Here is a 26,683-nt window from a genome sequence, read left to right as displayed (position 1 = left end):
TTATTCCAGTGGGATAATACAAATTTTAAAATATCAGTAAATTCAATAAAGTCTGAAGATATTATGTATGGCAACAGGTAGGATAAATGTTCTTTCTGAATTGAAGTGAGAGCAGCCAGCCTCAGCAATGGAGCTGCCCTGCTCCGTGAGCTGGAGACCATCACTCCGCAGCTCTGGGCGCCGTCTCCTCATTGTAAAGTGGGGTGAATGGAGATGTCTAAGACCCTTCCTGCTCTATGATTCAGTGGGGATAAAAATGAATTTTTCCATTTCTAACATTAAAAGTAACTTGGCCAGAGTAGACACCTCATTTTCACTTGGAACCAGCCATAAGAGGTGGCTAACATACATTTCTTCAACTCTTGATTTCCCATTCTTCTTCCCTAGTTGATCAGAGAACTGGGGGAGCCAGGTTTTCTTTCTATTTAAAAAGAAGTCTTTTAATTATTCCATCCCAAATTACAAGACATTGTAAGGCACAACACCTGAAGATTCCTGAAACTGTCACAAGTGACAGAAAACAAAGGGACCTGGGAACCTAGAGATAGTGGAAATGGTATTTCAGTGTCAGCATTTTGACGTATGAAGTCCCTGCCCAGCTGGGCTAACAGCTACCATCACAGGAAATACTAGCATTTTGCGATTCTAGCTCATATTTTTGTTACTTGATTATGTCATACACACACACACACATATATATATATATCTCAGTTTGAAAATGGTCAGGCCTTTTTGCAAACTGACTTTATTTCATGAGACTCTTCATTCCATTCATTCAGTTCTTATCAACTGTCAGTTATATGCTGGGCACCGATCCTTGTGCATGAAAATGTTTATTTCCTTTGATTACCAAAAGGCAGATATGCCATATTTACCATTTTCTAGAATCTGAATAGATTCAGATGTTTTGCTCAAAACTCATATATTTACTCTGAGATTTTTATGGCGAATGAATCCAAAATAGTTGACCAATACAACAGTGGCTGCCTTCTGCATGGAATTTTCCTGAAAAATCCTATCCTGCAAAAATGAATTTCATGATAAACAGGGACAATTTACATCAGGCACACTGAACTAAGCACTTCATGTAAGTTAGTGCTTGTGATTCCTCCACAACCCTTGGAGGTAAGTTTTTGTAATTATTATCCACATTTTAGATGAGGAAAGTAACCTTGAAAGGTTAAGCAACTTGCCCAAAGTCACACAGTTGGTTGAATAGAGGCAGGTTAGAAGCCAGAATTACAACTCAGGATTTCAAAATTTCCTCTGCACTCCATTTCCCCTTTCCCCTTTCCAAATATCAGAACGAGTTTTGGTAAAACCATTGCAGAGTATTCTTTATCTTAATCTCTAAACGTGGGAACATTAATTAGAGTAGATCAAGTTCAATGTCACTTCCCCCATACTTTAAACTCTACAATGGACAAGAACTCTCATCTATCCTTGATTCCCTGGGACCTCGCACAGTGCTACTCTCCTGGAGGAGAGTAGATGCTTAAGAAATCTCTTGTTATGTGTCTGCGGAGATTCTGTAGAGGTCCAGAAGGCAGACTGCATGCATAAAAGTCAAATGTGTACATTGAGAGCCATAACCCAGCAGATCAAAATCAGCCCGCGAGGGCAGATTTTCTAACTGAATGCCATGATTACGGAAGAAACCACAGACCGGCCACATGTCTCAGCACGACTCCCAGAGATGAAATTCTGCTTAACAACAGAGGCATTTTGTCTTTGTTTACAGACAGTGGAATGTCTTTGGCAGGACTTTAATGATCCCACTTCAGCAGCATTTTGACAAGCAAGTTTAGCAATGGATGAGACCAATAGCAAATCAACAGTGAAAAGTTCACTCGCAAGTCAAGACCAAATATTTCATTTGAATATTTTACTTGGCAGCAAATGGGAGGACTCTCTGAGCAGTTATTTAGAATTTGACATGATGATAAGGAAGAAAGAGCACTTCCTCACAGATTGCCTCCGTGCACCTTCTGCTCCAGCAGGTACTGGAGCCCAGGGGTTAGAACTGTGCTGGGTCTTGTGTTCAGGTGTTTTTTTTTTGTTTTTTTGTTTTTTTGTTTTTTTTTTGTATCACCAACTTGATCTACCTCGACTTTCAAGGTCTTTAGGTGTCAGCATTGAACATTTCAAGCATGGAGGGGAACTGGAAAAAGGACACTGGATTAAAAGTTGGGCAGAAATGAGTTTTACATATGCTTCCAACACTATCCAGTTGAGTGACTTTGGGCAAGTCTTCTCACCTGCAGGCTCTCAGTTACAAAGCGCAGGGATCGGGTGGACTGTTTCCTCCAGACCACAGTGCTGCCAAGGCTGGCCTGGCCTTTCTTTGTGTTTGCAGTTTCAGTCGTAAGCATAGAGTAGTACGTTTGGTGAGTTGAACATGTGCATGAACAGTAGGTGGATGGTTATTGTATTTCTGGTTGGGAAGGGGGATGACACCTATTTCCTAATGGAGGCATTATTGACATTCTAGACAGAATAATTAAGTTTTTATTCTGCAGATTGTGTCACTTTTGTGACCTCAAGGCACTGAAGGTCAACATTAACACCACGTCATTAGGACACACCAAAAAATGCCCTGTGCTTTTCCAAACACACCCACCAGCAATGCTCCCACTCAGGGTCCCTTCTCTTCCTAACATGCACCCGTGCTCATCTTCGACTTAAAAATGATGTTTTTCAAATGCCGTTTACCAAGTCTCTCCTCTTTACCTCAGGCATATGCTATGATGCTATCATTGTCCGACAAGGAGTCCCTCCACTCTTCATCCCACAGTTCCTCCAACGTGTGGCACAGCATGGCCAGGGCTGCAGCGGAATCCAGCGCCATCCAGTCCCTGAGCCACGTATGACATTCCCAAGGTCGACCAGATGGGACCAAGTCCAGCAGTAGCATGGCTCTTTCACATAGGACTATTTAAAAGACTGCTGAGCAGAATGCCTTAGAGACCTGAAGGGTCACTCATTTAAAGTCTGGGGACCTTAAACTGAATGATTTTAAAAAAAGAAAGAAAGAGAGAGAGAAAAAGAAAGAAAGAAAGAAAGAAAAAGAAACTATTTATTCTCGATATTTTGTTTTGCACAGCAAAGGCAGCTGCTGACTTCTGGAGGATCAATGCGACGGAAAGTGATTCAGTAACAATGAAAAACTGGCTGGGCAGACGGCGTCTTCCGGTTCACCCAGCCCTGGGGGGCGGGTGGGAGAGGGGGCAGTGGACATGGCGGCGTTGAGACGAATGAACACTCCGTAGGAACTGAATTCTTTTTTTCTACAAGATCACCTGACACATGATTCGGAACAGTTGCTTTGAATTACAGGTTTAATTGTTTTTTTTCCTTCGTTAAAGGTTTATGTAATTTAACCCTTTGAAGACAGAAGTAGTTGGATGAAATGCACACTTGATTATTATAGAAACTGATAACAGGAGTATTTGTTTCCCATTAACGTTTGCCTTCTTAAGTACATTGTTTAAAACTAGGGAAAAAGGGTATGTGTATAGTGTAAACTATGGCTGTTCAACGCTCAGAGAGGCTGTCAGTGAGGTGACCTGTTCATCACAGTACCGCTGTACCACTACACTAATAGAAGGTTTGCCAAATCCTTGTAATAACATCTTAATTTTAGACAATCATGTCACTGTTTTTTAATGTTTAATTTTTTTTGCGTGTGTTGCGTGTATCATGTATTTATTTGTTGGCAAACTATTGTTTGTTGATTAAAATAGCACTGTTCCAGTCGGCCACTAATTCCTGACGTATGAGGCACACCCCTTTCTGCATTTCAAGGACCAAGGTGACTCGACCTGTGTGTGGGAGTGCCAAGTGGTGTTTGGCTTTTGGCTTTTCTTAACATTCCTTTTTTTGTTGTTGTTGTTTGTTTGCCTTCTTAATGAGCTAAATACAAATAGATGCAACTTAGTTTTTGTAATACTGAAATTGATTCAATTGTATAAACGATTATAATTTCTTTCATAAAGCATGATTCTTCTGATTAAAAAACCTGTACCCCATATTTTATGCTGGTTGTCTGCAAGCTTGTGCGATGTTATGTTCATGTTAATCCTATTTGTAAAATGAAGTGTTCCAGACCTTATGTTAAAAGAGAGACGTAAATAACAGACTGTATTCAGTTATTTTGCCCTTTATTGAGGAACCAGATTTGTTTTCTTTTTGTTTGTAATCTCATTTTGGAATAATCGGCAAGTTGAGGTACTTTCTTCAAATGCTTTGTACAATATAAACTGTTATGCCTTTCAGTGCATTACTATGGGAGGAGCAACTAAAAAATAAAGACTTACAAAAATGGTTATTTTTCCCACTGTGTGGTATTTCCCCTTCTCATGCAGTTTTACCTGTGGGATCCCGTGATTTAAGGATCGGCTGCCTGGGACCTTGACGCCCTGACAGAGACATGGAGCACAGCACGTGGTGTACAGTTTGAGATGACGTGAAGTGTAGCCCTTGGCTTTACCCCCCACTCCTTGTTCTGGACTTTCTCCTTGTGGTGCCAAGTCAGGGCTCAGGGGCAACACTACATGGTCCTTGGTATCATTCCATGTCTCAGGACAGAGCATCCTACAATTTTTCTTCTTGATGTCACGTAGGGCATGCTAAAAGGTGTTCTGTTTCTTATTTTTGTTTTTAATCACCCAAATACTGTTAACTGATTCCAAGAGGGTAGGGACACTTTAACTTTTCTACGATCCTTTTAAGTCTTTGTCCACAGGCAAAATATCACTTTTTTCACAGTGATACTCAGAGGCTTGTTGTGATTTTGAGTTTGAGTTTTCTTTCTTTATCAAAAAAAACAAAAAATTGCTGCATAATTGCTACAAATTCTTCAGGACAATCACTTAGCAGTTGCTCCATATTCCATCGGGTTTGATCTACTATGATGCCTTCAACCATTTCAGTTTTGTTGAAAATGTATGTTTTCTGCTTTTCGCTTGTGTAAACAATGGCATTTTAGTTTTCATGCACATAATTGTTTCTGTGTGTTCACATATGTACACACGGGGTTGGAATGTGAGGAGTGGTATTTCCATAGGATAGATTCTCTGGTGGGAAAGCAATTATGAATATATTTTTGCACCTTAAATACAATGCCAGTTGTTTTAGATATGGTTCTTTCAACTTGGCCGGCTGTAGAGGTTTTAACAAGGCTTGCAGATTAAGTAAGTATGACATGTGGAAATAGATCCTGACTAATTTCTTCATTTGTTTATTTATTCATTCTTAACCACAATGCCAGATACAGAGAGAAACTTCCTCACATCCTTTCTAAATGTCAGTAGTATAGGAATTAAATAAATGGGGCATAAATATTGATATTTTTAAAGTGTGCCCAGGAAATACTCAGAAAATATATTAAAGCTATAAATATGGCCTATACGGAAGAAGAATCTAGTACTTGAGACTTAACAACACATTTGAGAAAATGGAGGAGCGTCTGGAACGTGCTGTGCATTTTCCTTTGTTGTAGACAAAATACCTATAAATTCCGAAGCCATTCGAATGCTCTCAACGCCACTGAATTCTTGTTAGATCTGAGCATGACAGTTCAGTTGTTTGCTAATGCTTGGCCCCTCCAAATTCCAAAGAGGCTTTCAAGCCTTACATTTCTGCCTTCTTTTACATCCATCTCCCCAGCGGCCCTGTAGAGAGGCCGGGAGATGCGGTGGGGACAGTATCGGATTTGGAAGCTGAAGGCCTGGGTTTGAGCTCTGGCTCCATTACTTTAGTGGCTTTGAGGTCTCAGGCAAGTCACATACTTTTCAAAATCTCATCTGTGAAACCAGGGTAATAATTCCTGCTGCTTCTGCTACTGCCCTGGGTGTCTGTGAGTGCTGAAAATCAAAATACATTTTTGGAAATACTTGGTTAAAGTTCTCCACATGCAGGCACTTCATAATTTTGGTGATAGTTAATAAAATATATGTGTGTATATGTGTGTGGACATATGCACAAACACTGTGCTAAGAAGAACTTTTTAGGACATAGCAGAGATCATTCTAGAGTATACAAAAGTGGATATAGACTTTTTTGGAAAAAAATGTTAGAGACATTTCTTGAACAAACATGTAGCTTTGAAAAATAAGGAAAACCCAGCCCTTGAAAACCATGAGCCGTCCGGTCTAATTGTTGAGTGCTCTCAAAAAATTTAAGGACAGCTAAGAAAACACATTCAAAGAATAGGTACACTGGAACTCTTATTTTCAGATAATGACCATTAACCAATTTTTTTTTTCTGTACCAGATGAATAAAATGAATTATTCAGTTTTTAAACAGCTTGTTAGACCAAAGTCATGCTGGGAATGTGTGCATTCATTACCTCAGTTAATCATCACAGTGGGCCTGCAGGCAGGAAGCACTATTCCTGTTTCACAGATGAGGAAACTGGAGCTCGGAGAATGGCTGGGAATCCAGGGGTGCCCGGCTCCTGAGCCCACCCTTAGCCAAGCGTCTCCGATCCTCCTGGTTCAAGCGCAGCTAAAGAACTCCAAAAAAGAATGTTCCAAACCAAGGATATGTGCCCACAGAGAGCAAGGCTGCTGGAGATGCAAATGTGCCCGGGAGACAGTTAGGCGTCTGTGTCTTGGCTGTGAAGAGTCTGAAAGGTGAGCGCCAAGCACTGGTTCCCAGGCTTTTTCTATCCAGGTTATCTCAAGTAAGAAAAACACTAGTGTTTTTAAAAGATCCTAAATGCTTCCTCGATAAGGGAAGGGCCTGAGGCATCTTGTTTGCAATTTTTAGCAGGTTTTTGGGTTTCCTCCTTATCCTTTTTTGAAAGAAAGAAAAAAAAAGATACACTCCAAACCTACATTTTGAAATTATTAACATGACATGACTTAAACCCTCTCTAAGATGGTTAGCAGACTCACCGTGAGAGAAAGCAAACGTGAAAGCAAGCACAGTTAAAAAGTGCACTTCTTTCTTTTTCTCCAGGTTTAAAGAATTCTTAACAGAAGGATTGTGGGAGAAGCGGTAAGAGTAAAGGAAAAAATCAATAGGCTAGGTCCAGGAGCGCCAGAGTTTAGAGAGCCAGCCAGCTCTTCCCCAAGACATTTAGGTTAGTATTTAATTGTTCATTACATTTTACATAACTCATTTCTGAATATGAGACTGTCCTTGGTGCAGTATTTAGAAAATGTTTAAAATATTTAGAAAAAGGATGTAGGATGGCAACTATCCAAAAAAAAAAAAAAAAAAAAACACCCTCCCGAAAATAACAAGTGCTGACAAGAGTGTAGAGAAATCGGAACCTTTGTGCACTGTTGCTAGGAATGTAAAATGGTGCAGCCAGTATGGAAAACAGTATGGCAGTTCCTGGAGATAGCAAAACTTGAATAACCATACGATCCCATGCGTCCACTTCTGGGTTTACATCCAAAAGGAAATGAAAGCAGAGTCTCGAAGAGATTTTGTACACTCCTGCTTGTAGCAGCGTTATTCACAATAGCTAAGAAGTAGAAGCAACCCAGGTGACCACTGATGAATGAATTAGATAAACAAAATGTGTAATATACAAACAGTGGAGTATTACTGCCTCAAAAAGAAAGAACATTCTGACACATGCTACAATACGGGTAAACTTTGAGGACATTATGCTAAGTGAAATAAGCTAGTCACAAAAAGACAAATACTGTGATTCCACCCGTATGAGGCACCTGGAATAGTCAAGTTCATAGAGCTAGAGAGCGGAAAGGTGGTTGCCAGTGCTTGGGGGCAGGGAGGAATGGGGAGTTGTTGTTTAATGGGTATGGAATTTCAGGTTTGCAAGATGAAAAGAGTTCCAGAGATTGGAAGCACAACAATGTGAATTCACTTACCACTACTGAATTGTACACTTAGTATAGTTAAGATCATAATTTTATGCTATATATATTTTACTCCAATTAAAAACAACAGATGTAATTCAATCCCTCTCTGTCTGTATGGTTCTTTAAGGTGAAAGAAACGAATTCTTTTCAACTCAGAGAAACAAATTACCAGGTGCATAACAGGAGAGCTCTTAACAGTGAAAGAGAGAGCTGGGGACCCAGACCTAGAACATGACCCAGAACCAGTGGGTAGGCAAAGCCAGACCCACAGACAGCCCCTTAGGCTGTTATCAAGATGAATCAACTATCATTATGTTCAGCATTTTTTGTCATTCGGGGTCTAGATTGAAATTCTAGAGACAGAGTATGAAATTGGCTCTACCTGAAATCCTACTGGATCAAGACACCATTAAACTCATCTGAAGGTATGGGGCAGGAAAGGCCTGTTCCCGTGCAGCCAGACTGAGAGACTCCTCCCAAATAAGTGGGCATACATTATGGAGGGCAAAAACAAACATCCACATCATCTGTATGACAGGAGGACTAACATATATATGTAAGGGGCAGTATTTTCAGGGCAGGACACAGAATTTGGTAATGTCGAAGGTAATCAGAGGATAACATACTAGTACCTGCAAAATTAGAACTGTTTCAATTAGAACATCGGACTTACAATCCTCACAGGAAGAATTGTTTCAAAGAATTCTTGAAATAAGGATTGTTGTTATATATTTTTTTAAGTGCTTCAGTTATGACTCCTACCGATGACTATACCAAGACTGGCAATAAAACTGTAGCCAAGGAGCCACGTGTTACCCAGAATTAAAGTGAACTGATTCATAAAAGAGTTTTGCAAACTTCTTTGGGGGCATGTGCAATAGTCATGGTGAGTAAGAAACTAAAGTATTTGCCCAAATCAGAAACATTAAGTCAATGTCTAGAAAGGAAACCAGAAACTACTCTGAATATTTTAAGCAGAGAGGGATTGAATGCAAAGGGTTGCACCACAAAAGCATTGGAAGGGCTGAAAAAGCAAAGGAAGAAAAGGATGTAAACCAGGGAGCAGGGAGTAGCCTGTGCCCTCACCATGGAGCTGTGGGACCATGGCTGCTGCTGATGGAGTCAGCCTTCCTGCTGCCTTCTCACCTCCCACCAATGCCTGTCACTGTGCCGAACTGGAAACCAACTGGCTAGGGTGTCTGGGGACTGGGGTTTTGTTTTCAAGCACCCAGGCCCCTGTGATATAGAGGAATGCTGGGAAAGGTGCTGGGTGCCAACAGACCACATCTGGCATGGGACTACATAAGCTAGACATACACACTAGTTTAATGGGGGAAGCCTCCAATAAATTTCCCATTATTTTTAGAATCTATATCATGGCCTCCAGGGCCCTGCGTGAGCCAGTTTTTGCCTGCCTCTTTAGTCTGTTCCCACTTGCCTGTTTCTCATGTGTTCTATTACCTTCACTCACCAAATTCAACTCCACTTTCAAGGACTTTGCACATAGTACCCTGTGAACTTGGAACACTTCCTAAATTAGCTTACCCTTTAGATTTTAACTTATAACTTACTTCTTCAGAGAAACTTTCCCTGATAGCGTCTCAAACATTCTCCACTTATTCATGAAAATTAAGTAGTTTCCTTGTACTCGCTCATCAAATCACTTACGACATGTTCAGCGCACCCATTACAACGTGTAATTGTATATATTTATAGATAATTTAAGATTTCTCTTCCTAAATTCTTAAGCTCCGTGGGTGCAGTGTCTACTGTGATCTGTGTCATGTTCCCCATAACTAAGACAGACATTGTGTCTAGTCTATGTGTTTTATTAAATCAATGGATGTTCTCTGAACCATTATCAATGGTTACCTCTAGGACTGAAGTGGAAAAAGTAACTTTTTATAATGTACACTTTTATTTTAGTGCTTTCAACAATAATGAATTACTCTTGTGTTTAAAAAAAAAGTATTTCTTTTTGTAAGCATACCTCATGAGCAAGAGACTCCTGATTCTGAGAATTCACCCTAAGATATTAATTAGTATTATACACCAATATTTGTATACATGGCTGTTCATTAAACATGGATAACAATAAACAAATTTTATCAACATAAAAATCAAACAAAAAAGACTCAGTGAGGTGAACTGTGCTATGCCGGCATGACCGTGGTTAAGTCGTGGGTAGATAATCTCAGCATATTGTTAACTGAACAATCACAATGCAAATGGCTGGAGGCTATATACTGTAACATTTTATTGGGTAGTAGGATTATGGGTGAATTTAATTTGTTTTCTTCTTTTTGCTTATCTAGATTTTTATATTATTTAAAAATTAACATGTTTTTAAATAAGAAAAACATAAAAACAAATGAAAACATTTCTTCCAAATTATTAAACAGTACAAAAGAAAACCAAACAGAGGTTTTGTCTGACAGAGCGACATATATGCTTCCAGATCGTCAACTGTGAGAGTGGGACGAGGCCCAACTGCTCACTAGGTAGGTGACAACAGTGAGATCTGGAAAGAATAATGATGGTTTTGTCCAAGGTCCAAAGTCATAGAGTTGATGTGGAGCCCAGACTCAAGTGTCTGCTTTCTGGGCCACTTCCCCGTGCCCCATCCTCAGGGTGTGGAGTGGGGTGTGGGCGGAGTGAGACGCAATCCTAGTGCTCCACGGGGGAGCTGGGGGCAAGGGTTTTCGTCACGCGTTCAGGGCTTAGAGCGCCTCAGAGTGTGCCCGAATCAGCACCGACACCATAAGTGCTGGACCCTATTTGAACTTGGGTTTTTTTGTTCAACAGAAAGAAAAGAAAACACGTCTTTAAAGCAACAAAATCATTGTACTTATTATAAAAATAGAGTTAAGGTGCCCATTTCCTGCATGTTGATTCGCGTTGCTTCACTTCAGTTTGGAGTTCTGACTACTCGGCAGAAGTGGGGCTCCTTTAACCAACCAGCTGCACGGTGTTGAGCTCTCATAAGGAAGAAGGAAGTGATCTGAAGCAGCTTGTGTAAAAACCCTCCCCTAATCTGACATCTCAGAAGGCAAAGCTGACTTTTAATACTTTCTTTCTCTGTATTATTTCCTTGCAGGAGAAAAATTTGGCTTCTTCCAATCATCTCTTGTAGGCAGCACCTCTCAATCAGGATAAATAATTCTGGAGAACAAAGAATCAGAGGTTACCCCCAAAAGAAGCAGAATTAACAAGGCTAGCAGAAAGCCAGCTAGTGCTGTGACCTTGTCAAAAAATATCTCCTCACCCTACCCTCACGACTGAAGTCATCCTGGTCTGTGACGGTCACACTCTCCTAACTTACTAATGGATTATTTGGGGGGGGGGTGTAACATATTAAGTGATTTCATCTGGCATTATTTTGAATTAGTGGGTCTGATCCTTTCCTCCGTGGTAGCAAGCGGAGTCCATGGTTTTTGAAGAGGGCAGAGTAGGGTGAAAGCAGAAGGTAAGGGGACTAATTTGAAGCACTCTCCGCATGGGCGAGACAGGGCTTATGAAGCAGGGGACGATGGCAGCGACCTGGACCCGCTTCTGATGAAGCAGACCTGGGATGGGAGAAAGGGCCGTAAGGTGGAGAGATGAGTGCAGAATTTTGTTTAGTTGTCTTTGCTTTGTTTTTGTCAAAGATCAATTCTTTCATAAAAATTCACTTGCTAAAAGGCCCAAAGTAAGGATTAAGGTCTTCAACTGACAAATTTTTTTAAAATAACAGAAGGATAAGTTGGAAATCTTGCTGAAGAACTTCTAATAAGCAGATCTATGTGACAGTGTAAATAAGATTCAGTGAGCTCTGTGGCTTTGTAAACCTCTTTTGAGCAAAATACACAGGCTAATAGATAAAGATTTGAATTATTTCGCTCTGAAGTTCTTCAGCATGGTCTTTACAGATAAGCGCCCTTTTGCTAGTATTGCTGATTTAGTGTCTGCTGTTACCGCCACTGCTAAATGGGTCACATTTTCTTCAGTGTTTTTTCAAGTACTTAAAATCAGTAATTCCCTCTCCATGTTCTTCCAGTAAGTTCTAATACTTTGTAAAATTGACTAAGAAGTAGTAACCAGGTCATTTTGTTTATTTTTTCCTAAAATGCTGTCCAAAGATATTACAAAAAATAATTTTAGAAAGCGGAGTTCTTCTCCTTAACGTGTCCACACTTAGAAGGGTCCAGACTATCACATGGGCTTGATCTGAAAAGCAACAGCAACATGGGGAGGGCACAGAGGTGGAGTCAGAGACCTGGAATTTTCTCATTTTTGTCACAAACTAGCTGTGTGACCTCCCATGAGAACAGCTATTCCCGATTTTCACAATGTAGCTTTCGCCACAATTTTTGCTCTATCTGTATACCACCTGAATAATTGTTTACTTAACATTTCTTTATCTTGATTTCTTTTTTGTACTTCGATAATTTTATTTTAAAAGAACATATAAATAGAAACCCACTTTTCATAAATATCACTTAATCATAAAAATAAATACAACGAAAAACTACAGCAATATTGTTAGATTCCAGCAAGATACTTGTAGTCGATGTGACTCCTTCCTGGGCCTGTGGAAAAGCACATGTCCTGTTGGCGAGGTCCACGTGACTAGCTCTGTCTAGCAGACTGCAAGGGGAAGGCACACACAGTGCTCTTGCAACAGATAATTTAATTGACCATGCACAGTTCCCTTCACTCCCGTCCTCTGACGTGGCACAGAAGAAAATTCCAGGTTCCAGAGGGTGCAGCTGTGAGACAGTAATGCCCCAGCCCTGGTCTCTGAGTGATGATGGCACAGCCTTTTTTCCCTGCTGAACACCAACCCTTTAGGACATGAGCTGTGGATAGGAAATACACTTTTGTTCAGTTCAGGCACTGAGACTTTGAGTGTGATTTTCACCCACAGCAGAACCTGACCAACTCTGATGAATACCACACTGTTGCCCACTAGGACTGTGGTCTCTGTCTACTTGCTTTTAATTGAGAAAAGGGGAATGTCAGGAAGTGTTAGAAATGTGTTAGAGAAATACTAGCTTTAACTGGAGATTTTCTTCTCAGGTAGGATGAAAAATTAAAGAATAATTAAAATGAGAACAATTTCTTAAAATATACTGGGCAAAATGTGAAAACTCATGATCCTCTGTTTCTTTATCAAGAAGATGATAGAAAATAATTGGTGAAGGTGGCAAATGCTCGGCATACAATCAAAACATTTTAATGGGTCTTTTTTTTAAGTTGTCTGATATTATACAATGTAACACAGAGTATTTTGAAGGGCAAATATGTATTTAACATTGTTCTAGGCTCTGGAGGATACATGAAACAAAATGGTGTTTGGTTGGGGCAAGCCTCTCTGAGCTTGTGACATTCCTATACAGACCTTGATGTTGGAAGGACGTCCTCCATGAATCATCTGGGTGAGCTGTGTAGAATTAGAGGGAGAAGAGTGTAAAGATACTCGGACACCCTGAGATGTGTGGTGAAAGAATGGAATCGGGCAAAGAGGTGAAGGAGTGTCCCATTTGGGTCAGGTTGTAGCAGAGAGCCTATCAGGACTCACTGATGGTTTGGCCTGTGGGGTATTCAAATAGTACTCAAGCAATAATTACTATTTATTGAAACCTTGGTATGTATCAAGCACTGAGGATAATGCTTTCATTTTTTTAACTATCACAACAATCCTGCCCATGAGATAGACAGTATTATTATTATTCCCATTTTATCATCTGGAAAACTGAAGCTAAAGAAGTTAAGAAACTTATCCAAGATTACAAAGTGGGTTAATAAAAGAACTGGGAACCCACTCAGCTGCATCTGTCCCCAAGGGCTGTGAACTCAGTCACTTTTCTCTCCTAGTGATGAGGGAATGCTATTTCACCTTCCTGTTGATCAACCAGCAATTACATTTCTCTATATCAACTGTCTCCTGCTCCTTGTCTTTTGAATATTTGGGATATGATCATGAAGACAGCCTAAGATAGCTCCATGTGCTTAGAATACTGCCTGTGTAAACAGAACAGTTTACAGAGGAATGCAAGGGTTGAGGGTTGCATGAACAGTCCAGCTATGCAGAGTAGGATGGATGCCACTTAACTTTGACCAATTACTCGCATATGTCTTAAGCATGAAAACTATTTGTTGGTTTCCTACAATTATCCATGGAACAGTGAGAGGTTCTGGGTCACTTCACGGTAGGTGGTTGCCTTCCAAACAAAGTCATTTCTGTGCATACATGGGTTTGTGTGAGTGTGGGGGGGTGGAGAGGGAAGGCAGAGGGGCAAGTGAAAAGACGGGTGGATTAGAAGTCGACTAGTGGGATGTGACACCATCCCGTTGGCTTTAAAGAGAATCTCAGTAAAATATGTTGTTGTAGCAAGAGAAAGCACAGTGCGAAAAAGTTCATGGCTTGAACCTGACACACTTGGATAAGGACTGTAGTTTTGTTATTAAACTAATGCAGGACCATGGGGAAAGAGCGGTAACTACCACGTAGTGGGGAAGAAGGTTGCATATGCAACACTTGGTGCATAATTCATATGCTACTATAATCCCTTCTGGCTTTTATCATTTTAATTTTCATTAGTAAGCTATTTCAGTCATCTTTTCTGCATAAGTAATATCTCCTCTTAAAAGGGAGCACAATAAGAAAATTAATTTTCTTTCTTCCCTTGTATCCCAGCAACCTCGTTCCCCTTCACAAATGCAAATCCTGTTTTACGATTCTTGTATATCTTTCCAGAAGACATGCATATTACTCCCTTTATTTCTCCCACAAATGGTAGCATACTATATGGATTCTTTGAACTTAATTTTTTCTTAGAAATAGTTGCATATAAATTTAAATAAAATTCCATTCTTTTTCTCCTTCTCCTCTCCTGCCTCTCTTCCCCCTTTTCAGGTACATAATATTCCACTGTACCATAATTTGACTGATTGATAATCTCCTAATGAATGCTTAAGGGCATTTCTCATATTTTACTACTGGAAATAACATTTTAATGAATATCCTGGTAAAGAGTCATAGAATTACAAAGTCAAAAATTATAGGCATTAGATTAATCCCTAAAGACTTGTCACCAATTAATATTCTCATCATTATTGTATGAGAGTTTGTTTCCCCATACCAACATAATGATCCAGTATCTTGGTCTTTGTCGATCTAAAAATGACAAAACATGGTGTCTTTCTTTCATTATGAGTGAGTTTGTGTGACTCTTTTGTTATGTTTAAAGACCATTAGTTTTTTGTTGGTGATGGTTTGTTTGTTCTTAGGTAAGGTATCTGTTTAGTTGTCTTTTCCTACTGTTTGCCTGTATTTCTCCAGAGTTATTTGTTTTGTTTTCAAAGGAGCTCTTTACTTAAGTAAACAGTCTTTTATTTGTGATATTAATTTTAATTTTTAACTTCTCTTTTGAGGAGATTATTTTTTCAGTGAAGTTCATTGATCTTTTCTTTTTTCATTTGTGTATATGTAGAGAGAAGTTCCCCTCTCTGATTATTTTTAAATTATATTTTGTTTCACCAAAAGTTTGTTTTGTTGTATGGTATAAGGTGGAGATTATATTTAGTTTCCCAAACATAATTTAATAATAATCGATTTTTTACATCTGATTTGAAATGCCACCTTTTCATATACTAGATTTCTATGCAAATTTTGTTTTATTTTGGGGGCTTTCACTCTTCCCACTAATCAATCTACGTATTGAGAAGCCAATAACAGACTATTATAATATAGCTTTTTAGAAGGTTTTATGGTAGTGTCAAATCTGTTCTCTACAATCATGTAGGTTGCACATAATTCCTTCTCAGGGCCAGTTTTTATATAAACTACAGGGTTAGTGATGCCCACCGCCTCACCCCACTCTGGAATTGTTCAGTGCACAGTCCACAGAGCTAATGGGTCAAACCCATGCAGTTGTTTAACTTTTTCAAAATTTGCTGATCATTACCAGTTGTTTATTTTTTAAAGGAATTTTAGAATTAACTCATATAGTTTTTAAAAAGTCTTATTGACTTATTTATTTCAACTGGGAGTCATTCAATTTGCTAATTAATTTAGGAAGAATTGACACCTCCCTGACATAATACCAAAAAAACAAAATTAATTCCAGTTGAATTGTATACCTAAAAGAAAAAGCTAAACAACAAAAATTTGACATGACATACAGTTAGGATATCTTCATGAATTTAATGTAAAATTTTTTTCTTAAATGGTATGCAAAAATTCTAGCCAAAAGGATAATTAGGTAGAACATTTTGTCTTCAGAATGTGTGATGGATTCATGGTAATCCACACATACAGAACCCCTCCTAATCAATAAGAAAAAGATGGACAATCTCAATAGAAAAATAAGCAAGAGGCTTAGGTACTTCACAAAAGATGATATCTAAATATTCAACTTCCTCACAAATCAAGAAGTACCAATTAAAAAAAGACTTAATGTGATAGTCCTTCACACACATAAAATTAAAAAGACTGGCAATACCAAGTGTTGGTAAGACATAGAGAAATGGTAACTCTCACACATTGCTGGTGGGAGCATAAATTGGTACAACCACTTTGGAAAATTGCTCAAACATTACCTATGAAAACTGAATCTATGCTATGCCATATGCTCCAGCTACTCAACAGAAATATGTACACATCTGCACCATAATTCCCATCCAAAGGTCTTCACAGCAGCATCATTCATAGTAGCTCCAAACTAACTGATTCAAGTATCCATCAGCAGTAGAATAAACAAATAGACCAATGACTCTGGTGTTTGTATATAAGAAAATAGTACATAGAATTAAAAATGAAAGACTGCAACTACATGAAACCACATGGATAAATTTCACCAAATACAATTTTAAGTTAAAAAAAGCTAGATGCAAAAGAATACATACTCTGTTATTTGATTTCTATAAAGTTAAAAAAAACAGGTAATACTGTTCCATGATGGCAGTAGACAGGATAGTGAATCACTTCTGTAGAGGAGGGAAGGGTTAGTGATGTGGAGAGTGTAAAAAGGAACTTCTGGGTATGAATATGTTTTTTTCTTAACGTGGGTGATGGTTATTTGGGAGTGTCCACTGTGTTCATTGAGTTCATTCATTCATTGAAGTAGCACTTATGATGTGTGCCCTTTTCTATTTGTGCATTAAAATACATATATAAATATATACATATAGAGTTGTACCTTAATCTGCTTATTGTTTAGTTATTATCATGTGTACAAAATCAAATTATTAATAATATTTTTTAAAAAATCAGTTGGCCTCTTGTCTTATTCCCTTTTCCTGCTTTCAGATGCACACAATTTCAAGCCTTTTTAGGTGCTTAAATACTCATCTATAAATACCATTCTTTTATTGTTATTTATCAGTTGGTTCAGCTTTAGATGCTATCCTCAGATTCCTGCTATGAAAAATAAGAATTGAACAGTCCTACATAATTCCTCCACACTCCTTCCTCTTATCTTGCCAGTATAGTTATATAACAAGTACCAGATAGCTCAAAATTAAGAGTTTAAAGCTTATCATAATGAATGTATTTTAATATGATTCTTTAAATATTATTCATAGCTGACCCATGCATTACAATGCATTACATTTTATTTTGTATTAACTCTTATTTTCCTGGAAGTAACACTTGCCCTAAAATCTCTACGTATATCTAAACTTTTAAGATATGTTCTGATAGTTTTAACCACTGATATTTACTCTAATTTAATACATACATCTTATATATTTCCTCTAATTTGTTTTTCATCATTTATTACACTCTGAATCCTTCAATGACTGTCGGTATTTTGAAGACTCCTCAGATGGTTTTATTAGTGCACAAACTCAACTCACTGTTCTCTGCAAAACAGGAAGTTTCCTCCATGGTTTGGTTCACAGCATCATCTAATAGAAACACCTGCCTCCACCTGAGTGGCCACATGGATTCTTTCACCAAGGCCCGTCAGTCCCTCCTCACTACGTTCTCCTGTGTCTGGTCCATGCCTTCTTGCTCCTTTTTTTCTCACTGGCTCTACATTTTTTAATCCTCTTCATCTTTTGTCTTCTTTTGGCTGATCAAGTAGACTTCTGCCTGATTTCTCTGGTTCCAGTCTGTTCATATACCTATCAGCCCTTCGCACCATCAGCAACTTTATTTTTCAAATCACAAGCCTGATCGTATATTTTAAAGACATTTATAATGCCATGCTAAAAAAAACCATGAGGTAGCATGGTAAGCTGGTTGCCAATGAAGCCAACCATGTGATTAAAGGGTTGGAAATTTTAGTCGCACCCCTGTCTTTGGAGGATGAGAGAAGGGCTGGAGGCTGAATCAATCACCAGTGGCTGATGACTTAATCCATCATGCCTATGTAACGAAGCCTCCACAAAACCCCCAAGGCACAGGGTTTGGGGAGCCTCCAGGCTGGTGAACACGCCACGTGGGGGTTTGGGAGGAGTGGCTACTCAAAAAGGGCATGGAAGCCCTGCGCCCATGCTTTGCTCTGTGCGTCGCTTTCACCTGACTGCGCCCGAGTTACAGCCTTCTAGCAAACTGATGATCTAGTGAGGAAAATGTTTCTTTCAGTTCCATGAGCTGCTCTAGCCAATTAATGAAGCCTGAGGAAGGGGCGGTTGGACTCTCCGATCTATAATCAGTTGGTCAGGAGCACAGGCAACACGGACTTGCGACTAGCCTCTGAAGTGGGAGTGGGGAGCGCCCCTGTGGGACTGAGCGTCTAACCCCTGGGGCCTGATGCTCCTTCTGGGTAGACAGTGTCAGAGTTGAGCTGAATTGCAGGACGCCCAGTGGCTGTTGGGTTGGTGTGGCTTGCTTGGAAATGTAGGGAAACCTCCCCCTTCCTCTAAGCACACACACCGGAACTGGTGTTAGAATCCATACTAGGTGATACATACCACCTACATATCTGTATGTATGAATAGGTATATACATAAATATAAGTGAGTCAAAGGTTGCAGTAAACAGCATTTTCCTTTAACTCATGCACTTCGCTCTGATATTTTCTATTCTAGTCTATTCCATTCTATTCTATTTCTTCTTCTTTTTTTTTTTTTTTAAGGTGCTGATCATGACCCACTATAAGGATTTCATAACCACTTACGGATCTCATCTTCAGCATGATAAAAACTGAATCTGGGAACAGTTATAATCGTCTATGGGAGAAGTGGTGGATATCTATTAAAAACTAATCATCTCCGAAGAACTGTCTGGAAGAATGAAGGGGAGGGACTGGCAGTCAATCGGGATTTAAGAAGTAGTGTCAATAGCACTTGGTGAAGGACTCGATATGGGACAGGAAGAAAAGCACACTCGAGTATAGCTCCCAGAGTTTCGTCTGGGGAACCAGGTAAAGGTAGTGCCATTTGCAGGAGTGAGGAAGGAGTGGGAGGGACATGCGTGAAAAGGGTGGAGAATGAATAACCCGTTCAATTTTGGCCACTTTAAACCTGAGGTGCATGAGAGATAAGAACTGCTCAATGGATAGAATTGTCTGGATATAGGAAAATGGGTCTGAGACCCACTGAGGTAAGTTATAGATTTGGAACTAAAAATCTATATGACGGGGGAGAATGTAGAATGAGAAGAAAGTAAGCCCAAGGACGGAACTCTGGGAAATATTACCATTTCGATGACTGATGATGGGCTAAGCCCCCATGAAAGACAAACAGGAAAGGGCAGAGAGGACGGAGGAAACTGGGAGCCAGCCGTGGGATGCTGAGGGAGGAGAGTCTGGAGGAGCAATTGGCTAGTAGCATCAAATGGAAAGAACTATGACTTTAACAATAAATGTTTCAAGAGAATGGTGAATATGGGAAGCCAGCTTACAGTAGCTGGAGGCAAGACACCTTTTATGTTAACAAGGACCAGGCCAGAGTATCAACGGAGGCAAACATACCACACGTCTAATATCTAAAAGCTGTGAACCAATAAGACAAATTGTTAAATAACGTTCTACTGTCTGACAAATGTGCCTGTATAACCAAAGGAAAGGCCAGGCTTGAATTCTGAACTCTTGGATTCCTCAGAGTTCTGCTTTGGACTGTGGTAGTTTGGAGAGGGCAACCCCAGCCTCCCAGCCTACAGGAGCCCTATCTGGCTCCCACCCCACAACCTCCATACATAGGAACCCTGCAAACATACCATATGTACGGCCACCCAGCCTGTCAGCCCAAATTCCACCCGTGCCTCTTTCCCTGCCAACAACCCCCCATGGCTATCCCTTGGCCCTACAGTGTGGTCTGCCTTCGAGAGAGATGACTGGAGAAGCACCCCCAAAATAAAGGGTGAACAAAAGCATATTTACATGCGTGGAGGAAGAAACTAAGGTTGGGGGATAGTTGAGAGCTTGAAAAGAGTGAGTGATCGACAGAGCAAGTCCCTGTAGGAGACCCTTGGGGTCAGGATGCAGGGACAGAGAGAGGGCCTTGGCCTCCACGGGAAGGGAGGGAAATCATGGATACGGGGGGATTTGTCGGTGGAGAGGGAGTTTGCTAGAGCTCATGCTTTATGCTTTCATTTTTCTCTGGGAATTAAGAAGCAGTCCCTGTAGAGAGAAGGTGGTCAAGGTTGAGTCTCTGTGGAGAGAAAGGGGCTGAGGAGAGAAATCCTAATGAAAATGGTTGCTTTTCTTAGAAAAATCTCCCCCGCAGTAGCAGGGAGAGGGGCTCAAAGATGAGAGCAAGACCACCAAGTGGCCGTCAAGACCAAGCTAAGTTTGGAATAAAAAAAATTCCAGTTGCTACAAACTGCACGGCTGTGGGGTTTTTCTTGGCTCTGAAGGAACTGGAGACATAACGTTCACTACAAGGTAAACGCAAGATCTTGCTTGAAGGTGGTTCAGTGAACATTTAATGGGTAATTACATGATCATTTTTGAGACTTTTCCTTAATATTAAGTCACAGAAAATAGAAACAGAAAGGATCTCCTTCCTCTCCCCCCCAGCAAAACGGCTTGTTATAAGGGGCTCCAAGAGTGCATGCCTCATTTCCAAAGCCCAGGGTAAGGAAGAGATCTCCACTTCCCTTAGGAATTATTTCATAGCCTAACAGTTATTGTAGCCAGGAAGCTTTTTTTTTTTTTTTCTTCTCCTCTTGATATTTCATCCAAATTATATTCTTCTTGATTTCAACCTATTATAGTTAGTCATTTCCTCATGGTTAACTTAAGGATCTCTATCCCTTCCTGGTGTTTGCACCTTCCAAATATTATGCCGACTTATCACCCGACCTGGCGATAACTGTTTAAAAATACACATTTTTGGTTTATGTATAGGATGATGGTTTTACATCCTATAAACACACTATACATGGATGTCTAGGGAGTCGAGAAAATACACTCTTGTGTGAGTGAAAATATGTCGGCCACATATACCTGATTCTATGTAATTACAATCTTCATAATCATTCATTTTAGATTTGCCAACTTGCACATGTGGAAATGTTCAATTTGTAATGTGATTATAACACAAAAACAAAGCATGTTTGATACCTGTGGCTTGGTCGTTTCATGGTAAGTGCAGAAAATTCAAAAAACCGTGTTACATTTCACATTCCTGGCCAAGTCAAACTCTGAAAGTAGCTCTATAATTCTTGGGGAATCTCTTTAAGCAGACTTGTGTCAAGGCCAATTAGAATCCAAACAGCCTATTTCTAATTGGGGTGAGGTATGCAGCTGAATAATTCTGTCATTAAGCAAACCCCTTATAAAGGTTACAACTCCAAGGCAAACCTCAGCCCCAGGGCTGAATAAACACAGGAGGGTAGGAGTGCGGCATTCCACGACTGGCACCTTCGCCCCAGAAGCCCTGGAGAGGGGGCTTTGGGATTTCTTTTTATGCTCTTGCCATCCCCTTCTCCTTCCACCCTCTGCCTTTTCTCATACCTGGCAAAGATATAACAGAATTAAGAGACACATGTAAATTCTCCATTAGCTTTCCCTTTGTCAAGAAGCCATATTGGTTTTTCTTTGGGGGGATAAGAGTATCATTTGAGAATTTTACAAAACTGTTTCAGTTTAAGGGTAAGCCCTGTCTCCTGTGGCATTCTTGGCTTATCCCAATTTGAACTCTTCTCTGTCTTTTTCAGCTTTATTTCCTCCTACCTCTCCTTATGGCCAGTCACCATTCACTACTACCCTTTATGGAATACTCTGTGCAGTTTATCTATGTCTATTCATCTATCTATCTATCTATCTATCTATCTATCTATCTATCTATCTATCACCTATGTAGCTATATCTTTGTTCCTGAGATTGCCTCTGATAGCAATACTCAGATGTTCATAAAATTCTGCACAGGCTTGAGAAGTTTGCTGCGCTGGTTCAGACCCAGACTCCACCAGTTATAGACCGTGTGATGTTTGATAAGGCATTTAACTTCTCTAAGTCTCACTTTGCTCAACTGTAATAGGTTGGCTTTAATGTTAACCTTACAGTTTATTTTTTTTGGGGGGGTGAAATTAAATTAGCATATACTAAGTGCCTAATAATAATGATAATAATAATAATAATACTTCATCCTGTGGTATAGGTTGGGATCTCTGAGAAAGACTTTGAAATGGAGATTTGTATGCAGGAAGTTTATTATTCCAAGTTCTTGGAATCAGTCCCTTTGGAAGGGAAGAGGTAGGACCAGAGCAGGGGAGAAGAATGGAACTGTGGTGCGGTTATAACAAAGACCTCAATCTATTTTGTGAAGTGCTTTGGAGCTAAGATGACCTTTAGAGTTGTCCCAAATTGTGTCAAGGGGCTGGTCTTTTATATCTGGCATCAACCAGTCATTGGATGAGGGCTGGTCCTGAGAAGGGAACATGGTCTTGGGTAAGGTGGCTCCTTTCATCTGAGGGCAATTTCCAGTATCTGAGGGACTGAATGGTTCGTGCTGAAGTGGGAAATGGACATAGCACATCACAGCCTCCATAGAGACCACTCTTGGCATGGCTCAGAACCATTTTCTGGGAGTAGCTCCTTCATGATTCTGATGGACATATTTTTCCTGGGAAAAACTGTTAGCAAGACGGACTACAGCTGCTACTGCTGAAGCTGGTATTGAGGCTGTAACAGATATTCCTCTTCTCCCCCCTCTATCACCCACTTCAAACCCCCTTAGTCTATATGCTGGTGTAGGTGAATTACCTTGTGAGGATGACTCAGGCTCTCATCTCTCAGAGGTCTGATCTTGTGGTCACCATGACTTTCTTGGTCTGTGCTTTTCCATTTACCATCAAAACTGACAAAGACATATCAAGAAACACCAAAATAGAGCACATGAGTACCAAGCATATTCTTCCTGGCCTCCTCTGTGTAATGGCAGCTCTCCCTCTCCTGATGATCAGGGTTAATTATCCCTGCTAGCATCATCATCTCTTTCCTTGCTGCCGGTATCTTGATGTGACAAGCCCAAAGTGACTAGGCAGTAGCTGTGGCTTAAAGTCTAATGTAATGTTTCCTTGTGAAAGTACTTCCTTCTGGGAAGCAGGCCTCTAAACCTGCAGGTATGGAAGGTACAAAAATCCCCAGGTCATTGAATCATTGTAGTGGGACCACTCCTATTTCTACTCCTTAGATTTTGGACTTAGGTATTCTGTGTATTAAATGCATCATTTCCAAGCTGGTCCCTTAACTATCCTCTTCCATCATTCTGTCAGGCCAGCTAGGTGGTGTAGCGTGGGATATGCCCAGTGGGTCCCAGGGTCTTGTGCCCAGTGCCATACTTCCTTTGCTGTAGAGTATCCTTCAATCCAATGTGATGTTGTGTAGGATCTCATGTTGGTAATGAAACTCTGCATGCCCTCAGCTCATGGTGCTAGTTGAAGCCCCCAAGCAAAAAAGGCAACTCCATAGTTAGAATATATGTTGAGTATAGGTTAAGTGGTCCAATATTAGCAACTTTCCACCAAAATTATTTTCCTTGAAATATGGTACCATACAGAGGGCTCAATGTTATTCTGCACTGATGGCACTTTGGACATTTGGCAGTGGTGGTCGTGAGATCAGCTTCAATGAGGGAAAGCTGGTGCTCTCAGTCCCGTGCAGTACCTCCGCCCTCCCATGCTTTTATTCCGTTCTTGCATGTATTGTGCAGGAACGGGTGCTGCCAATGACAGGAAGGGTGATGTCAGCTCACTGAGTCATTTTTTCTATATTGTTGTTTAAAGTCTCTTCTCTGCCAGATGCTGTCTTTTGAGTGACATTATGTGATACAAAGACCTTCGTATTCACGACCACTCACATTAATCCATCCATATTCCTCTTCCCTAAACCTCCCTGTCCCTTACTTGCCAGTCTTTCTCCATCAGGGTCCAGAATAACCAATCAAATTAATTACAAGGCTGTATATGTTCTAATCTGAACTACTAATTTTTTAATACAAAGGGGGTGATCTGGTGTGCAGGATGACCACGAATGCTGCCCAAAGCTCTTCTCACTGGACACACTTCCTATCACCCATCTGTTTCAGTGCTACCTATTCGTGAGACGGTAGCACAGTTGTCATTCATTTTGGGCCTGCATAAATGGTTTGACTTCACCCATCTATGAACATATCCGATGGGAAATTCTGACGTGTCCCAGAACACTGCATCTCAAAGATCTTCACTGATTGACTGATCTCTTAATCTTCATTGGGTTTATTTCCAACCTGGAAGGCATGTGTCTTACCAAGATCTCTAATACACTTGCTGCTACTTGATTATTCTGTCTAGTTAACATGACATCATCAATATGTTGGATCCATGTCATTTTCTGCAGAATATATATGTGGTGCAGGTTTTTGGATGATTCTCTGACGGGGGATAAGAGAGTTAAAATAACTCTGAGGACAAGATAATACATTCACACTGTTGACTGTCTCAAGTGAATGTGAACTGTTCCTGATCTTCCTTTCTGATGAGATTAGAAATGAATGCACTTACCAGGTCAGCGGCCCTATTGAATGCATCTGAGGCTTTATTAAACTGCTCCAGCAAAGACACCAGATCAGGCACAGCAGCTGTAAGCGGGGCTACTACTTGTTTGAGCTTTCAATAGTTTATCATCGTCCTCTAGGATCCATGCTTTGCCCAGTTCCCAGACCTGAGCTTCCATCATTCACTTGCGAAAGGTGAAAAGCAAGCATTTCAGTAACTATTAGATGCACTCCCACCTGCCTCACCAACCTTGGTGCTCATCACAATAATTAATTCCCATCTTGCTTCTGTTATCATTTTGGCCCCTCTCCTCCCCGTTGTTGTCAGGCAGCACAGTTCCAAGGTCACCACCAGTGACCACTTTAACAATTGCACCAGTACTGCAAGTCACGTGTCACTGGTGCTCCTTTTATCATCCTTAATGGGGTCTTCAATGCCAATTGGACAGCAGAGATCTAGCACCAAAATTCTATTTGTGAGCCTGAATAGATAGGTGGATAGGTAGATAGAAAGATACCTACTTTCTCTTTCTATCTCTCTCTCTCCACAACTTGGCTATTTTCACCACCTCCTATTACTCATATCCAAACCACCACAATATCCTACCATGGTCCTTAACGTGCTCATTATCTGAACTCCAGCTCCCTCTCGACACGTCTCTGAACGTGCTTCTCCTAGCTCACTGCTCTGCAGCATAAATGCCACCTAAACAGACAAGTCAGACCTGCCCATCTTATCCTAAAAGCCCCTTCTTAGTGCCCTCTACCTCCTTACACTGTTACATTTTCTTTCATAGCACTGTCACTATCTGACATTATACTAGAAGTGTATTTATTTATTTGCTATGTTTATCTCCCATACTAGCTTGTACTCTGTGTAAGGTCAGAGTTTGTTGCATTCCATTCTTTATCCTTAGTGCCCTAAACTGTACCTGATAGCTACAGTAGGCATCAATACATGTCTGCCAAATGAATGAATGAATGGACTTCTTAGTGTCATCAGATATTACATTGATGACCTCTGTTAGATGTATCTGTGGGTTTTGACAGGAGCAATGTGAGAAGCTGTAGACCTCTGTTAAGTTCAGAATTGTCTTCTCTGAGTTAAATTTGGCTTGAATTTTAAGACGAAAGGCAACATTCTGTTTTCCAAGTGGCCCGACTTCCTTTTGCTTTGACATCCATTTTGGAGCACTTATTGTGCTGTGAACTTTGCTGCTACAGAGTCTATTGTTTGCCTTGCACCAACATAGAATCTCTTGGAATTAAAACAAAAGGGATTAAAAGAGATATCGTATCACCCCTTTTTCCACGGTTTCTTTCCAGCTCTTGGCACCTAGCTTCTCACGTACCCTCACGACCGATCTGATCTGGGGCCTGGTAGGCATCTCGGTCTCTCCGTAATCTCCCTGTTGCCAAGCTGGGGGTTAGAGGAAACAAAGAGGGGCAGGCTCACTAAAATTAACTTATTCCTTGTACACCTTCTTGGTAGAATTATTTAGTGTGAGATGCATGAGAATCTTAGCCTTTTTGTTGCTTTGAAATATTTAAGTTATCCAAATTTAAATAATATTTACCTATTTGGATATATATCTCTGAATTGGTAAATCTATGAAAAGGTTACCACCACCCATGATTTAACATTTATTCAAAATCTTTTCCTTGTGTCTCTATGTAATATCTAGAAGATTCTCCTATCCCTAATGGATAGGAGAGAAAACACTAATGTTTTATAAGTCATCTTCAGAAATATTTAAGTTTTAAAATTTTGGCCATGTCTAGGTGAACACTTCATTGTATTCATCTTTTTTTCTATTTTTGTACATTTGATTAACAATGCTATTTTACTAGAATATAAACTCCTTGAAGGCAAGGATTATTTTCTATTTTTTTCACCCTTTATCTAAAATATCCAGAATAGTCCCTGGCATGT

General features: G+C 40.1%; 1 protein-coding gene and 1 long non-coding RNA gene across 11 annotated transcripts in view; one reads left to right on the top strand and one right to left on the bottom strand.

The window, feature by feature from the left end:
- Window positions 1-4,323, top strand: part of MECOM (MDS1 and EVI1 complex locus) — a 528,509-nt gene extending 524,186 nt beyond the window's left edge. For 9 of the 10 annotated variants that reach the window (XM_010976323.3, XM_010976321.3, XM_031450805.2 and 6 more), the window contains one exon: window positions 2,736-4,323. In XM_010976323.3, coding sequence (XP_010974625.3) covers window positions 2,736-2,870 — 135 coding nt within the window. In that variant the 3' untranslated portion in view covers window positions 2,871-4,323. The remainder of the gene's footprint in view (window positions 1-2,735) is intronic. The other variant, XM_031450829.2, reaches the window with a different exon arrangement.
- A 5,658-nt stretch (window positions 4,324-9,981) lies between these two features.
- LOC116152757 (uncharacterized) lies at window positions 9,982-24,818 on the bottom strand. The gene is made up of 3 exons (XR_010377239.1): window positions 24,758-24,818; window positions 22,980-23,073; window positions 9,982-11,001 (listed from the first exon to the last, which is right to left on the bottom strand). It is a non-coding gene; the product is annotated as an uncharacterized LOC116152757 (long non-coding RNA).
- Window positions 24,819-26,683: the final 1,865 nt, after the last annotated feature.

The sequence above is a fragment of the Camelus dromedarius genome, chromosome 2 (assembly GCF_036321535.1).
Source record: "Camelus dromedarius isolate mCamDro1 chromosome 2, mCamDro1.pat, whole genome shotgun sequence".
NCBI classification, from domain to species: Eukaryota; Metazoa; Chordata; class Mammalia; order Artiodactyla; family Camelidae; genus Camelus; species Camelus dromedarius.
Note: the sequence above shows the minus strand (reverse complement) of the source record. Positions and strands in the feature narration are given on the sequence as shown.